The following is a 17,012-nucleotide window of genomic DNA, read 5'->3' as shown; positions in this document are numbered from 1 at the left end:
GGAAAACTAAAACTGAACGTTTTGAAGCAAAGGTTATTCACTGGGTCTGCTCATTATCACCCTGTCATTCACTCACGTCGGCGTGTCCCACTGGTGGCTCACAAGGGTAAGGCCTCAGACACGGCCAACCGATTCGGCTCAGATTTGGCAGGTCGCATGTGTACAACCTAAAACGAAGGATTCTAAGATATTTTGGGTCAACACCCCCGCGTTTTTGAGATAATCACCCCTAAAGGTTATGAAGAACGATCGACTCAAAGTTGGCGGGATCGATAGATAATTATAATAGAGCATTTTTCATCGCCAGGTATGGGATCCGAAAACGCGTACTTTACCAGAAATCGAGGTAAAGAACTTTTACAACTGCCACTTCTGTATCCACATGGTCAACGCTTTTCGCTGTCAGCACCGATAGCGCAACGGCCAAACAGCCGGCACGGTAGCTCAGCGTGTTCGGTCAGAGGGTTAGCTGCCCTCCGTAATAAAAAAAACTGAGTAAATGGATCAATAACGGACTTCAGTGGGCGTCAGGGGACGTCCGCCACGAACAATTGCAACGAACTATAACGAACAAAATGAGATAAAAAAAAGTTAACTGGCTGCGAATCTCGAAGAAACGTAGTGGATGTTATTCTTTTGGTTTGTATTTTTCCATATCTCAGTTGATAGGAATAGAAGGGCTAATAAGGTAAGTAAATCAATAAGGAATGATGATAAGGTAGGCAAATAAATTTCTCAAACCTCTTGGGACAGTAAACAACTAAAATGTTACACCAGGTCACTTTACAATGGCTGTTCCAGTCACTGTTACTTACGTGTCCTCACTTTTCTTCGAACAACTACATGGATGGTACTTTTCATATAAACATTCGAAACAAATATACTCACGGCACCAAGAGCACCTAATGAATGAATGCAATCTTTCGACAGCTACACTGTTCCCTATGATATAATGAAGAGGCAACCAGGACAACATAACTCTCCCCGCGTACATTCTATCCCGTGCCTCGCTGTAAACAAGCGTCGCACGGTTGGCTATCTGTAATCTCTCGTGAGGAAGTCGCAGCGCTTTTACTCGGAGTTGTTTTCATGTGACAAGGCTTAAAAGTTTAATACTCAACTAACTCACGACGTTTGGGAAATTAGTTTGCCTACCTTATTATTATCTTTCCATATTGATTTACTTACCTTATTAATCCTCCTATCCCTATCAATTGAGATATGGAAAAATACAAACGAAAACAATAACATCCGCTAGGTTTCTTCGAGATTCGAACCCAGGTTTACCGATTACCAACCAGTTACCTTGGCCGTTGCGCTATCGGCGACAGGCGTTAACCATGTGGGTACAGACGCGGCAGTTGTAAAACTTTCTTACCTCGATTTCTGGAAAAGTATGCGCTTTCGGACCCCATACCTGATGATGAAAAATGCTCTATTTACAATTATCTATCGATCCCACCAATTTTGAGTCGGTCGATCGTGATAACCTTTAGGGGTGATTTTCTCAAAAACGTGGGGTGTTGACCCAAAATATCTTAGATTCCTTCGTTTTAGGTTGTACACAAGCGACCTGCCAAATCTGAGCCGAATCGGTTGGCCGTCTCTGAGGCCTTCCCCTTGTCAGTCTAGATCTTCCCACCGGGCGATGTTTGCCACAGGTGGCTCATGATCGACTGTCTCAGTTATGGTACCGGAAGTACACTAACGTATGATATATTACCTATCAGCCAGGCGCAACGATCTTCTGTGTACACAATTTTTTGACCCTTCAATGCGAGAACTTTCTGCACAAATGACCTGTCACACAATTTGTCATTAATTTAGTGTAAAATTATTTTAGGCGATCTCTTGTTTTAAAAGAATGGGCTTTACTAAAAAAAGATCAATATATTAAAATACCACCACCGCCCCACGACGAGAAAGAGCAAAAGCAGCGCCGAAAGATGCGGGAAAGCATCACACACTGGGCCAACTCGCTTCAGCACCTGGACAGGAGAGAGAGAGAGAGAGAGAGAGAGAGAATTTTTTAAGATGTCGTCTTTGTGGCCTGTTTAATATATGAAAGTGATCATTCCTAGTTGTTGGCGTAAAATAAGATCGGTAGCACTCATGAAGGTGTTAATGACGTCTTTAACGGATGTAATGACGTATATCGGCTTACAACTAAACTACCGATATTATTCGAAATTGTTCGATACGGTATTTCCTCTGCGTGGCTCCACTTTTGTAAATGGCTCACCCATTACGTTAATAATGTTGATAACTATTTCAAATGTGTTTGCGTGCTCATATTTTCAAGTTTCTAGTGGACAGTCATATTTCTGCCGTGTGGCACATCTCTTATTATTGCAATTATCTCATAAACTATTGTCTGCAGAAAAAGTGTCAATAGGATTTCCTGCAGAATTCTTGGGAACTATTAGAAACAGTGTTCATATATTTTTCGGAGTTTTTCCGAGTAATTTATTTTCTTCGCGAAAACATACTACTCGGAAAAAGCCTGCAGAACTATTCAAATGTTCTATAGAGTAGAAATCTAGTCTAGCGTAGTAGTAGTCCAGCAGTCTAGAACTAAAAAGTATTTATCAAGAACTCTGAAAAAACTGTATTTTTCGGACGTCCGCTGTCATATCCACCGGACTAATAGTCTGCTATAATGCCCGATTCCGACATCAGTCCACATAATTTTGATTCACGGATATGCCACAATCGAAGCTGCTCTGTTGTCGAAAGGTCGGCTACCTGAAGGTACGCACGAATCTCTGAATAAGGATGCCCGCCGTTAGCGTGAAGATTTTACACGCAGATATTCCCGTGAGAGACCGCTGCGTGTCAAGTTTCATCAATTTCTGGTATACTCCGATCAGTTCATCTCAAGAGTCCAGAAAATTACAATTGAAGGACATAAACAGATGCTACCTGAGGTAAACGATCTGCTTTTCAAACCATCTCCTTGTGGACAACCCGACAGCGACCCTTCTGAAAGCAATAAGGACAGAAGCGACGAAGGTGACTAAGATTTCGATTGAAAAACGTAAAATATTGAATAAAACTTTCCAGTATGCCAATTTCGGCATCTGATTCTTTGTGAGCAACCTCACAGTGCTTTATCCCCGAAGTTTTCTCGAATCCGCGAAATTTATAATTTTTGATCCGCCAAATCGGATCCACTATTTTGAATTTTTTAATTCCTACATCCGATTCGTAACCACCAACCCATTGAATCTAAGAAGATCACAGTTTTGTAGGATTTTATATCCATCGCTCTATATGCTCAGGTTTTAAATCGAGGTTGCCCACTGTGCGACGGCGTTAATGCGGTAAGTCGTAATCGCCTTAAGCTGCAATTCAGTCCTACAGTCGGACTTGTAAGACGATGATTAAGATTTCGGATGCCAGCTGTGGTGATAATGTTCCTTCCTCCGTCCGATGTAGTAATTGGTAAAGTAGCGTTTCTAATAGCCGCGCGTGTTTACGTGACCGCTTCTGTTTTTTTTCTTTTAATTCCACAAAAACAGTAACAAAAATGGCTAGCTTCTGGGTCGGGAAGGTATGCGGTCCCGGTTCGAATCCTCCCGACGAATTAACGACGAGGGGTCCATGTGCCGGGCCAGCATGGATGTGGTTTTAGGCGGTTTCCCACGTCCCACTAGGTGACTATCGCGCTGGTTCCCATGTTCTGCCTCAGATACGTGCTTGCACACAGAATTTACTCCATGCGCAGAGACATTGAATACATTGCTTTTGTCTTGGAAGGTGGGAGGATGTGAATAGGAGACTTATCTGTTTGATCTTAGTCAACATCAGTAGCAGCAGTAATAAACTGGATCAGGTGTCACCGCACCCATCCGCAATGGAACACACCTCTGGCGATCACGTTGCTGGTGCAGGTTACTAACGCGAGACGTTGAAACGCAGTGTCTTGCTGGAAGAGCACATATTTCTCGCATTCTAGGAGCGACTGAAGAATGGACTGAATGGCGGCGTTGGTGCGTCCTACTCGGCTTTGAGGTTTGCCAGAAGTCCTGTCAATAGGCGTCTCTGGCAGTAGCCCAACTTCTAGCCAAAGATTCCTTGTGACCCCAGCTGACACGTAGCATGCAAAAATTGTTACTGCCGACGCCTAGAGATTAAAAGTGATCTAAATGTGTAATTCTGTGGCAATAGCTTCCAGAACCAGTATTATTATCATGTGCTCTTTTCTTAAATGATAGGCACTAACATCGATACATAAGACATTTTATGTCCAACGCGTTATTCGGAAGGACCGCCCCTCTTCCCACTAGCCCACCATACGGCCTCTCTGAAATGCAGCTAATTAAACTAAGCAAACTCGAAGATGTAGTTGTGGAATGTCTACTATATTTACTAATGGAGTAGGTTGTAGGAAATCACATAAGACTCTTCCAGCAAATCAAATAATAGTGGTATGGGCTCAATGTGTTGTTCATGCTTTGTAGTGAAAGGATTACGGTTTGTATCCTTGGCAATACGGATCTATATCTTTGCCGTACATGGATGTAGAGTTTTCACGTCCCAACTTTCATTTTGCGTTAGGTATAGGCGTAGTAATAACCAACTAGTGTAACATTTTACCGTCCGTAATACTTACATATCTGAATAAAAAATATAAAGGAGAAAAATGAAATATGCCCTGGGTATGCTGCATCTAACATATCAGGAGTCACATAATGAGTAACGAACAGTTTGGATATGATGACGCAGCAGCCGTGAAAAGTATGTAGGTTGCATTCGAAACCTGGAGAAAGAAGTAGGTGCTCCATTTCATTCACTGTGTACTCCGTTTGAAATGACGTGATTCTGAAATTAAAATTAAAACTGACGATAGTCGTTTTCCCCTCTTTCCATTCGCAAGAGAAATGGGAAAGGAAATGACTAACATCGGTACATGACACACTCTGCCATACACTAGACGGTGGATTGCGGAGTGTGTCTGTAGATGTAGAAGCATATTGTAATCGCTTCACGTCTGCGCTTTCCATCTGAGAGCGAGTAATGGATTTTCTACAACATTCTTTGTCATCCCACACCATTGGCCAGAGACTAACAGCAACCATACTAGGAAATTACCTTCCCGGGGCATAGCCTGCAGTTAACACCACAACACCGCTTGGCGTGGTGCTGTGATCGGGAAGCATGAGTGTTGACGAAGGCGTCGGATTGTGCTCGGCGATAAACCGCGGTTCTGCACTAGCCCGGGTGACCATTATTAGCGAGTATGGGGGCGACTTGTGGATAGCTCCCATTCTCTGTGCTTTGGAGACGCACGGCCGTATTACTCCTAGGCCCATGGTGTGGAGATGCATGCGGTATTTGATCAGGTCACAGCTGGTACTGGTTAAATGAACTCTGACGGTACAACGGGTACGTCATGGACTGCCTGCGCCGTAGCGTATTTCCTCTGTTGCGACTGTGTCGTGGTGCCATCTTTTAAATTGGGCAGTGCTCGTCCACATGTGGCACGTGTCACTATCAACTGTCTGTTTGATGTTGAGGTACTCTCACGTCTAGGAAGAGCCACAGATGTGTCCCCGATAGAACATGTGTTGGACCAGCTCGGACGTCAACACTCAGCGCCAGTATCTGCGATATCAAGGACTATTTACAACTGTTGTGGGTCAGCTTGCCTCAGAAGAGGATACAACGGGTTTGCAATACCCTTCCCAATCGAATCGGTGGTTGCATCCAGGTTAGAGGAGGTGCAAAGTCATACTAAAAACTGGGCTCGCACTTGGCAGTTCGTTGTAAATTTCACTCAATTTTGAAATCCAATAATACCACATACTTTGTCCACCCAAGAAGTTTCGTTTCCTCATACGTTTCCAGGTGCTTCCCTTTTTTCCGTAGCAATGTGAACACTTCCCCACGAGTACAAAACAGGAAATACGAAACTTACCAGCAGAGTTCGCAGCTTTTTTGAGGAGAAATGGAAAAACGATCGTAGTGGCAGTACTGATTACGTATTGATCGTACAAAAACACCTGTACAGTCGTAAGAATACGAATGCTAATTCATTCAGTGCTGGTTGCGGTTTTTAATAGTTTTGGCATGCAGTTAATTGATTACAGTATCACTGCTAGTGTGCCAGGAAACTGGTGTGGTATTTCCTATCGTTATAGAGTAAGAGAAATCAAATTGTTGCTCAGCTGTGAACGTATTTATAGTCAGCAGATAATGGCTGTTCATTGTATGAACGAATTTATTGAGCTGAACTCTTTGCTGGACTGATCAGGTGTGTGCATACGTACGGAGGGAGCTTACTATGTACTACTTGAGCAACCTTCGCAACAGGCCTTCAAATTTACAAAAGGCGTGTTATTCGCAAGACGGCAGAGGCCTGATTCCGCTTACGTCGACCAGACCGGGACAGCACGCTGCAGAGCTGTGCCGGTTCATACGAGCCGTGCCCAGGGTGCAGTCCCGCCGCTCAGGCCCCGTGGCCATACTGCATATCATGCTCGCACGTCGGCTGTCTCCCGTGGCCCAACTAGCATAACGTTTCCCCGGTGGGAGGTGCCCATGGCTAAAAGCTCACCGTCCCTCCCAAGAGAGCCACCGATGTAACGACACAGCCCCAAGCAACACGATCTCGATTTGAGTATAAGCCTTAATTACTCTGTAGGCTGACCATTACTGGCAGGATAATATCTACTACAGTCGAGCTTATATCGTACGGAAACACCTGTTCTCTTTCTGTTGCAAACGCCTTGTATATAAGGCACCTAATTAAATTTTTAAAAATTATATTTAATATGTGCCCAGTTGAGGAGAACGCGAATGTATTTAATTATAATCCTGCTTTATTCACATCCCAGAACCTTATTCTCGTTTTTCTACAATCCCCAGGCTTCGTTTTATTGGGTCTAGTTTCTGGATTGTTACAAATCGGTAATAATCAGTTAAAATTTAGGAGATAATTGTACACAATATCTTCTGTAACGTCTGCTTCCCGAAGCTCTTTCTTCAGTTACAAGTAGCCATTTGTTCTTCACTTTTAACTAAAAGGTAGGGTAGAGAACTTTCTTGATAAGTCTAGGAAGGTTGACTGCGATATGGCCTCAATATTTCAGCAGTCGCTTGCTGAAAGTATCTAAAGTGTTGTTCAAAACGGTTACTTTCTGAGAAACTTCAAAATTTTGTGTGTGTGTGTTTTTTTTAATTAATTGTATTGAGCGATCAATGTTCTGTCGAATATAATTCCTCTGATTTGATTACTGTTATATGGTCTTAGTTTTTCATTTCGGGATGTAAGGCGCCCCTCTATTTTATTACTGTTTATAGATGATTGATAGGTGACTAGTACTTGCTGTAGTGTAGCTCGTTGCAAAAAATTTGGCATCGGACATTAATAAGGAGCCAGTTATAGACGGTACATGCGCCGATAACTGAAGTTCTGACCGTGAGCTTGCGATGCATGCTTTATCTATTCTCCCACAAGCCGGCCGTTGTGGCCGAGCGGTTCTGGGCGCTACGGTCGCAGGTTTGAATGCTGTCTCGGGGATGGATGTGTGTGATGTCCATAGGTAGTTACGTTTAAGTAGTTCTAAGTTCTAGGGGACTCATGACCTCAGATGTTAAGCCCCTTTGTGCTCAGAGCCATTTGAACCATTCTCCCACAATGTTCTTGGATTCTGTTCCTCCCAAACTACTCTATTAATAACGAAGAAGTTTCAATATGTGATTACTTTTGTGCGATACGGTCATTTTATTCTACCTTGAAATCAAGTAACACGTCCCTACTGTTTCAAATAGTGTCCACAAAACAATTGCAGTGACTGATTTATCACGCATTTGTCTGAGTTATCATTGACAGTTCATTGCTGTACGATCGCGTTTTGTACCGTGTACCAAATATAATTATGAGCTTCAAAGTCGTCACACACATACGCGTTCTAATCGCCTGTTAACACGGATGCGACGATCAGTACAACTTGCCACTTTTATACGCGATCGTGAGAAGCACATGCACTCGGCATCTCCCATGTAAGCAGGCTCTGATTCTACTAACAATACGTATTCCACAATATCATAAAACTAATTCACATTTTTACGCGCAATGCGCGGAGCACGAACTCCCGGATCCTGCCCAACAGCCTTTCTCAGGCTCGACCGATTCACTCCTTCTTGCCAAAAGATCTCCAGGTGCCAATTCCTCGCTTCTAGAACGACGTGGCAGCCCGGTCAGCGATGCCACTGCACTGCAGCAAAGGAGTGCAAGGGTAAATTCGATCCTTCTAGTGTAGGATCGACAAGGTGACTGACACTACAGGGGGCAAGGGAAGGGAAGGGAAGAGGGGGGGGGGGGGTGGTGGGGCTACGTCGTCGATTCGCCGTTACGCGCAAGCGCAATATGGCTCCAATAGCAGCAGCTGTGTGTCACCGTACTGAGCGCGCTCATAGATTCCCCGTTAACGTGCAGTATTCAGTTAGCATTGCCGGATCGTAGTAGTATGATCACTTTTCTAAGCAATTTTACAGATAGCTTCACACGTTCCCCCAAAAAAAAAAATAAAAAAATAAAAAAAATCTGCTCCTAGATACACGTTATGTAATATCAAACCGCAACAGTTACGTTACACATCACAGTTCATGGTTGGCTAAAATATTACTCAGATGAAAGCGTGTGGATTCACTTTTTTTAAGGCTCAGTTAAAGTTGCCATTTACGAAAGTATTAGCACATTACACTTAGATATTTTGTTATTATGTCTCCTGTGACGTCGATATGTTACTGCTTTGTTGCTATCACCCAGTCATTAGCACCGCCAAACCTTCAGGGTAGTGTATCTCGCATGTCTGTATATAAGCTGAAAATAGTAGCGGAGGTAGGACTGAGCCTGAAGGTAGGCCATAGTCAAGGATCATCTGGTCACTAGCGGCATTGCCTATGATTGCCTGAAATGGTCCGTCGGTTAACAGTGTGTTCAGGAGTTGTGCTATTCTTCTGCGGGGTATTACATAGAGCAACTGATAGACGACACCCTGCCTCCTGATAGTATCACAAACAGCAGGCAGATCAGTAAATAAAGCAGAAGTCTGTAGTTGTTTCTGGAAGCCAGCTTCTATGTAAGCTTAAGTTTGGTCGAAATCCAGCCCGTTTTGCAGGAACCTTCTCTAGTGTCGCAATACATTTTCTGGTAGACAGTAGCAGCTCACGTAATTTGTACATCATACACAGGTTGTTGTTGGGTTTACCTTGTTTCAAGACACTACTATGAATGATCGAAAGTAAAAATGAGAATCATAATACTTCTAGTGTTTGTTTCCAACAATTAAGACAACACTCCACAGTAACCCGAAGTTGGCAGCTCCAGATTGCCGATCCAATTCACAGGTATTAAGCACTTCTAAAGGTCTAATAAGTTTAGTATATACAAATTCTGTCTTAACAGCTCAGTGCACTTAAAGCGCATAGCTGATCAATAGAACTGGATAAGGAAAACGTCGTTTTATCTGGTAGCCATTGTTTGAAATTAACACTTCCGTTTTTCACACTGCACCAGCAAACTCAACTGGTATGATTTATCTCGCATTTATTTTATAATGTCCATATGTGATTATTACAGTGTGTGCTCTCCTCCTGTTACGAAGATGTTCTGAGTGAAGCACAAGTAGACACTCGACCTACAGGAACTGGAAAACATTCACAAGAAGTCGTCACATTAATGCTAGATCGATATAGCTGTCACGTACTGATGGTATCATCAGAATACGTAGAGACTAAAGCTATTTGCACTCACCCTCTGATTGAATAGTATACAGGGTGTTACAAAAAGGTACGGCCAAACTTTCAGGAAACATTCCTCACACACAAATAAAGAAAAGATGTTACGTGGACATGTGTCCGGAAACGCTTAATTTCCATGTTAGAGCTCATTTTAGTTTCGTCCACCTACGCTCAATGGAGCACGTTATCATGATTTCATACGGGATACTCTACCTGTGCTGCTAGAACATGTGCCTTCACAAGTACGACACAACATGTGGTTCATGCACGATGGAGCTCCTGCACATTTCATTCGAAGTGTTCGCACGCTTCTCAACAACAGATTCGGTGACCGATGGATTGGTAGAGGCGGACCAATTCCATGGCCTCCACGCTCTCCTGACCTCAACCCTCTTGACTTTAATTTATGGGGGCATTTGAAAGCTCTTGTCTACGCAACCCCGGTACCAAATGTAGAGACTCTTCTTGCTCGAATTGTAGACGGCTGTGATACAATACGCCATTCTCCAGGGCTGCATCAGCGCATCAGGGATTCCATGCGACGGAGGGTGGATGCATGTATCCTCGCTAACGGAGGACATTTTGAATATTTCCTGTAGCAAAGTGTTTGAAGTCACGCTGGTACATTCTGTTGCTGTGTGTTCCCATTCCATGATTAATGTGATTTGAAGAGAAGTAATAAAATGAGCTCTAACATGGAAAGTAAGCGTTTCTGGACACATGTACACATAACATATTTTCTTTCTTTGTGTGTGAGGAATGTTTCCCGAAAGTTTGGCCGTACCTTTTTGTAACACCCTGCATATAGCTTCATAAATATCAGCACTTGGGATTTATAAACTTCTAGCTACGTAACAGCGGAGATACGGGCAAAAACATGTTTTTTCAACCCCTGCTATATAAGCTGCCCAGAACACCAAGTATGTTGCGTGGGAATAGTATAGGCCTGCCTTAACGACCTGCTCTGCATGGCAGCCTATACGTCAGGGTCAAAAGATCAGTTTTCAATCTCAAACGTGTATGCTGAGCGACAGGCCTGATGTCGCAATAGTATTGACCTGCTTTATCAACCTGTTTTGTTTGGGCTACATGTGCCAATGGGCAGAGCTGAGAGAAGATAGAGATCGATAGAGGAGAGAATGGACAAGAGAAGGGCTGGATGGGGTGGTATGGGAGTGAGTGTTGGAGGAGGGGATGGGAAGATAGAGGGGATGCATGAGTGGATGGACGGACAAAGGGAAGAAGAAGAGTAGGAATGGAGATAGATGAGAGGAGATGGATAGGGAGAGGGGGCAGGAGGAGATGATTAGAAATAGTATGGGGGAAGAGGAGGAGGAGGAAGATTAGGAGGAGGAGGAGAGGTATCAGGAGGAGATGAATAGAGAGAGGGGGTAGGAGGAGATGGACAAAGGGTGGGGGGAGGAGGAGGAGTTGTTGAAAGAGGGGGGGGGAGAGTTTGAAGGGCAGAGAGGGGGGAGATGATTAGATGGGCAGAGAGGGCAAGGAGGTGGTGGTGGGAGAAGCTTGAGAAGAGGAGTTGGTAATACAGGGGATGAGGAGGAGATGGTAATAGGAAGAGACCTGTGCATTATATTTGACAAAAACATTTATGGAGGCCACATCTGTGGAATGACACAGCTGGTTGAAGGTAGAGATGGGTGGAAGAGGAGACTAAAGGAGAAATTGGGCAGGAAGAGATGAATAAGGAGAGAGGGGCAGGAGGGGATGGACACAGAGAGGTGAGAAGGAGATTAGGGACAGAGACAAGAGCAGGAGGAGATGGATAGGGGGCAGGTAGAGGAGGTTAAGCAGAGAGAGGGAGGAGAGGTGGTAGAAGAAGGAGATGTGGTAGGAGGGGATGGACAGAGAGAAGAGGTGCTAGGAGGAGAAGTAGATGAGGAGAGAGAGGGAGAAGAGGATTTGATGGGCAGAATGAGGACAGGATGAGGTGGACATGACAACAGAGGAGGAGGGGGAGGAGGAGGAGGAGTAGATGGATAGTGAGGGTAAGGAAGAAGACAGAAGACAGATGAAAGTCAGAAGATGAGATGGGCAGAGAGATGAAGGGTGTAGAAGAGGACAGACAGACAAAGAAAGGGGGAAAGGAGGATATGGTCAGAGAGAGAGAGAGAGAGAGAGAGAGAGAGAGAGATGGGGGGCGAAGACATTTGGAGGGAGATAGATGGGGGTTGGATGAGGTGGAGGGACAGAGAGAGTAGAGTGAAAGAGGTGCACACTGACAGTGGCGGGGAGGACATGTATACAGGATGTGTGCTGAGTAAATCTCCAGGTAAAAGGCTTGTAAATACATAAAATATGACACAGGGTATAAAAATCTCTTAAGTTTCGCTATAAAATGTTAATAACTTCGGGTATCTTCTTCAGCAATTAATATTTCGTTGTTTTTATTTTATAAATTTTCAGTTCGTCCGTCTTTTCCAGTCTGTAATTAATTCGATTGAAGGTGGATATTTGAAACCTAAAATGTAGGCTCAGCCGAACACACTGGAAGAGCTCTAATTAAACGAGTTTTGAAGGTACCTGTCTTCTTCATTGGAAATATCTATACGAAAGAAACCTCATTCATAGAATATATTTATAAAAGTATTCACTGTCACGTAATTCATGTATAAATGGTAAAATCAGATAAAAATAAATAAAATACTCGTCACTTTCCTTGTAAGCATGTCCTCTTCTAAAAATGTAGGCCATCAGGATTTGTACTTCGGCACATATAAACCGCTGTATGTTGAGTGGGAACGTTGGTAGCTATCCAGTGTTAGAAATTCAAATTCTGCTGTGATGACGGGTTGTAATGTACCTCATTTTAGTTGAGATAGAATAGTATTTATCGGATTTTCGTGTTAGGAAGATGAGATTTTAGTAGCAGCTTAATCCGACGTGCTTGATGTAAAGCTCGTCCGTTATAAGACACTGTTGTGAAAACTTAAGGACGAGATAGATACAGTAACATAACATATTAATTACTTTGTGGAAACGAGAGATTGTTGCCAGAGCTGTCCTAATCGTGCACAGGAAGATGGACGTCACATGCCTTGAAGTCAGCGCGACTACAGCGCCAAATACGGCTGGCCCCGCAACACGCGGCAATTCAGGGAACGGGAGAAGCCAGTGTGTGTCAGTCAGCGAGCAGTTACGGTGCACTTTTGGTGGTGTTATTCATAACAACATGGCCCGGAGACGACATTTTCATGACTTCAAACGGAGCACAGTCATCAGGAAACTGGAAGGAGGACAAATAGTGACTAATGAAACGCAGGAGTTTGGTATTGCTTACAGCATTGTGTCACGTGTATGGGGAGCGTTCCGAACTACAAGCACAGCTGTCCGAAGGAGAGACGATGGTCTACCGCCTTCAACTACAGCATGACTGCTACGTTGTGCAGCAATAAAGAACGGACTCAAGCCAAACAAGTGCTGTTGCAACCACTTTTAGCAGGATGCACGAAGTCTCACGCTCCACAGCGGCACGGCAACGAGTAGGTTATGTTCCGTTGACAACCGCGCATCGGCAGCAACGTTGGCGGTGATGCAAGAGCATATAGGGACTGCACCAACGAAGAGTGGGCTGGCGTGCTCTTCTCGGATGAGAGCACATTCAGTCTGAGTAGTGGTTCTGGACGTAGCCTCTTCTGGTGAGAGGAGAGAAGACGTAATCCACGCTGGGAAATAATCATTTTGATGGGCCAGTAGTAATAGTATGTATTGAATACGAACACATGTAGCAACGACTATCTTGCAGCTTCAACCGCGCCGATGGAGGAATGGAGTGCCTTCCCACAACAACTCCTTACCAACCTTGCGGCCAGCTTGGGATAGCGTTGCAGAGCATGTGAGCGCACACTCTATTAGGAACCACGCCTCGCCTTTTGTAATGTTCAGAGGATCACCATAAATCGCGGCGACTTGAGTGTAATTATTGTTTTTGAATAAAAGTGTCGTTTCTGTACGTCTCATTGCTTATTTCTTTCAGTTATCTTCTGTACTAAACTGTAGCATTTCTTCCATTGTATGATCCAGGTTTCATCGAGCTGTGTTACTAGACAGTGACAAATCATGCGAAAGTTAGTTCCATCCTTACGTTTAGCACACCAATGTATTTTTGTGGTCATTTTCGTCATTTGGACGCCCTTTTCAGTGATCATTGTAAGCCTGTATTGTATAGGCAGTTACAGTTTTCTGTCATTTCCACCCAGATTTCGTTCAAATGCATGGCATACGGGGAGCCTTGGATAGAAATAAAAAAGATAAACGTTGGCGCTCCACGTGGTCAAGCGTTTGGAAAAATTGTACTTATGGCGCAGTTCGGATGAGACGTGAGCCATTTATGTTAGCCTAGTTTCCGGATAGCTTTTGGCTCGGGGAATAGTTTGTATAACGGTAATCTGAAGGTCGTGGCGTTGATTCCCCTGTGAGTTTAGTTTTTTATTTTAATTTTTTTTACGTTACTTACACTGAAAATAAGCCGAGATATTGCTCAGTGTATTATATTTATTAATATCTTCATAAAAGGCATGGAAAGGAAAAGCAAAATAAGATTTATGATTGAAAAAATTTCCAAGAAAGTTTTGTACTTACAGTGTCTATGAGGACCTTGCAATTAACTTTCCAAGAAGAGATTGTAATTAAAACGTACGGCACTTCGTATTATGTTACGTAGTTTAATTTTGATCTTTGAGCATCGCTCGGCAGCTGCACGGAAACGATAGGTTTCCTGTTTTTACGATTAATATCACCTCAGCACGTGTAATTCAATTGTAAAACAATAAAAGAATTCAATTTTACGTGCGAAGCTCTCGTATACACCTCACAATATCTTCCTCGAAATTCATTTGCAATTCCAATTTTCCTTGTCTTTGCTTTTCTTGCCTTTAATGAATATATTAATAATACAATATATAGAGCGTTATTTCGGTTTATTTGCGGTATAAGTATCGCAAACATTGGAAATACATAAATGTTTCCACATACGGATTCGAACTCACGACCCTTGATTTACTGGTCTGAAGTGTTTCCGCTGTGTCAACAACTGTCTGGGAACTACGCTAACGTAAGTGACTGCTTTGTCGCCCGGCCCTCGCTAAAAGTGCTATTCTGAATTATTGGCAATAGGGAGTTCTCACTTTCGTAACCTTCATTTATGTCCATATACCGTAAATTTGGACGACATCGGTGATGACGAGTAGATGCGGTCCCCTTTTAAATCAGTAAGTAGGACGAGAACTATTGAAATTCATAGACCAACTTCCTACATCAGTATGACAGGTAAGTACGAAAGCCTGATAAATGTAGTTGTCGAATTCTGGAAAGAATACTCCACCGTGAATTACCCACCTAATACAGTTCATGTGGGACGATTTGCTTAAAAGAATAATATGGTTTGTAAGCCTTACATATTTTTAAGGTGCTGCCATTCATTAAGGGCATGGATGTAGCTTAACGTGGCTTGCGTCTATTAGTCTGTCTTCTTTCGTATTCAGAGTGATTGCTTTTCATGTAGTCCTAGAGCAGAGAAGTTTTCGTGAGTGGTGTGTGTGTGTGTGTGTGTGTGTGTGTGTGTGTGTGTGCAGTGTTTTTGTAAGCTTTTATTGCCTTTATTTGTTCAGTTTAACAGGTGTGTGATGTCTGTTTTTTCTTTTGTTTGCAGTGTGTTTTGTACCTCTGGGCGCTGAAACTGTGTTACCCAGCCACATTATTCCTATTGCGTGGGAATCACGAATGTAGGCATCTTACAGAATACTTCACATTTAAACAAGAATGTAAGTATCCTATAATTTTGCTATGTAGATCCTTGTAGTTTATCACTTGATTTATATTATTTGCTTTAATTTTATTCTTTGTAAATCCTGTCTGTACGTTTCTCTGATTGTGGCCGCATAATGTGTCTGTCTACAAGGGCTTCTCAGGAGAATCTCAATTTTGCAGTGAAAGTTAACATGTCTGTTACGGTGGCGACCAGTGTTGTGTATTCCATGTTCTTCACCCTGTGCAGGGAAAAAAGAAAAATATTCTACTTTGAAGGTGCTATGCTCTCTCTCTCTCTCTCTCTCTCTCTCTCTCTCTCTGCTCTCCATAATTCTTTAGCGTGAGAAGTCTGTAGAACAGCCTACCAGCACCTTAAAATCAATACAGCTGTTGTGTACATACCCGAGTTCGACACAGAGGAATAGCAGACACTGCCAGCGCCAGAAAAAGAAAATCTTCGTTGATCCATTATGGACTGTGGGACAACAGCTGGCCTGTATTTCTTGATGAAATAATTTACCAACAGCCGTATGTATTCAAGAAGTTTATTTTATGAACTTCTTATATACTAACAGTTTCGGCATTGCATTGATGCCATCTTCAGACCCCACACGTCATAGTCGTGTCTCTGTGTCGCCTGGCCACCAAGACCTGTTGCATAACGATTTGATTCACGGATCCACTTACATGGCTCCTTCCTTCCATGTATAGCGGTTTCACGACTATGGCGTGTGGGGCCTGAAGATGGCATCAATTCTGGTAGCACATAAGAAGTTCATTCAATAAATTTCTACAGTACATACGGCCGTTGGTAAATTATTGCATCAAGAAATACGAAAAGAAAAGGCGATCGTATTCCGCGTGATCAAAACAAAATGAGGTGAACGTAAATTTGTGAAAACATAACCCAACCGCAAACATAAAATGAGGTGTATCAGTGCAGTGTTAAGAATCAAACACATGTGTTTATAAGAACGCATGGAAATATGGTAAATCCTCGTTAAATTGAGCCACTGGGTGTGAGTAGAGCTCTTATTTGGTAAGACTCAGTTAACAAGAAGAGTGACAGTTTTAAAGATCTTTTATTTAAAAATAGATTCAGAAGTTCATGTCCACAGTATTGTTACAGCAAAGAAAGGTGTTGCACCAGTTAGCATGTTATTTAGTTTGTTTCAGAAATAATGCTCTGGTACAAAATACCGTTTGCATTAAACATATACAGATTACATAAACTATTGTACAACTGTTACTACTGTACATATTTTATTTTCGGAAAAAATCAATAGTTATGTGTTTTTGAGAAAGACGTCTGTTTTTAGTAGCGTATTCCCGCCATCTTCATAGAAGCATTACATCAGCTGGAGTCCCCACATTTTGTTGCTCCACGTGGCACGTTGCTAATTCTAATTCAGGTGTTCTGTTACTATGACCTATATCGTCCTCGTCTTTATCACTAGAATCTTTTATTCCTTTATTTACTATTCCCAAAAGAGCAC

At 42.9% G+C, this 17,012-nt stretch overlaps 1 protein-coding gene across 3 annotated transcripts in view; it reads left to right on the top strand.

Annotated features, from left to right (window-relative positions):
- Nucleotides 1-17,012, top strand: part of LOC126457010 (serine/threonine-protein phosphatase 2B catalytic subunit 2-like) — an 804,363-nt gene that overhangs the window by 587,518 nt on the left and 199,833 nt on the right. For all 3 annotated transcript variants that reach the window (XM_050092980.1, XM_050092981.1, XM_050092979.1), the window contains exon 4: nucleotides 15,419-15,530. In XM_050092980.1, coding sequence (XP_049948937.1) covers nucleotides 15,419-15,530 — 112 coding nt within the window. The remainder of the gene's footprint in view (nucleotides 1-15,418; nucleotides 15,531-17,012) is intronic.

This window comes from Schistocerca serialis, chromosome 2 (assembly GCF_023864345.2).
Source record: "Schistocerca serialis cubense isolate TAMUIC-IGC-003099 chromosome 2, iqSchSeri2.2, whole genome shotgun sequence".
Taxonomy (NCBI): domain Eukaryota; kingdom Metazoa; phylum Arthropoda; class Insecta; order Orthoptera; family Acrididae; genus Schistocerca; species Schistocerca serialis.
This window is presented reverse-complemented; position numbering and strand designations above follow the sequence as displayed.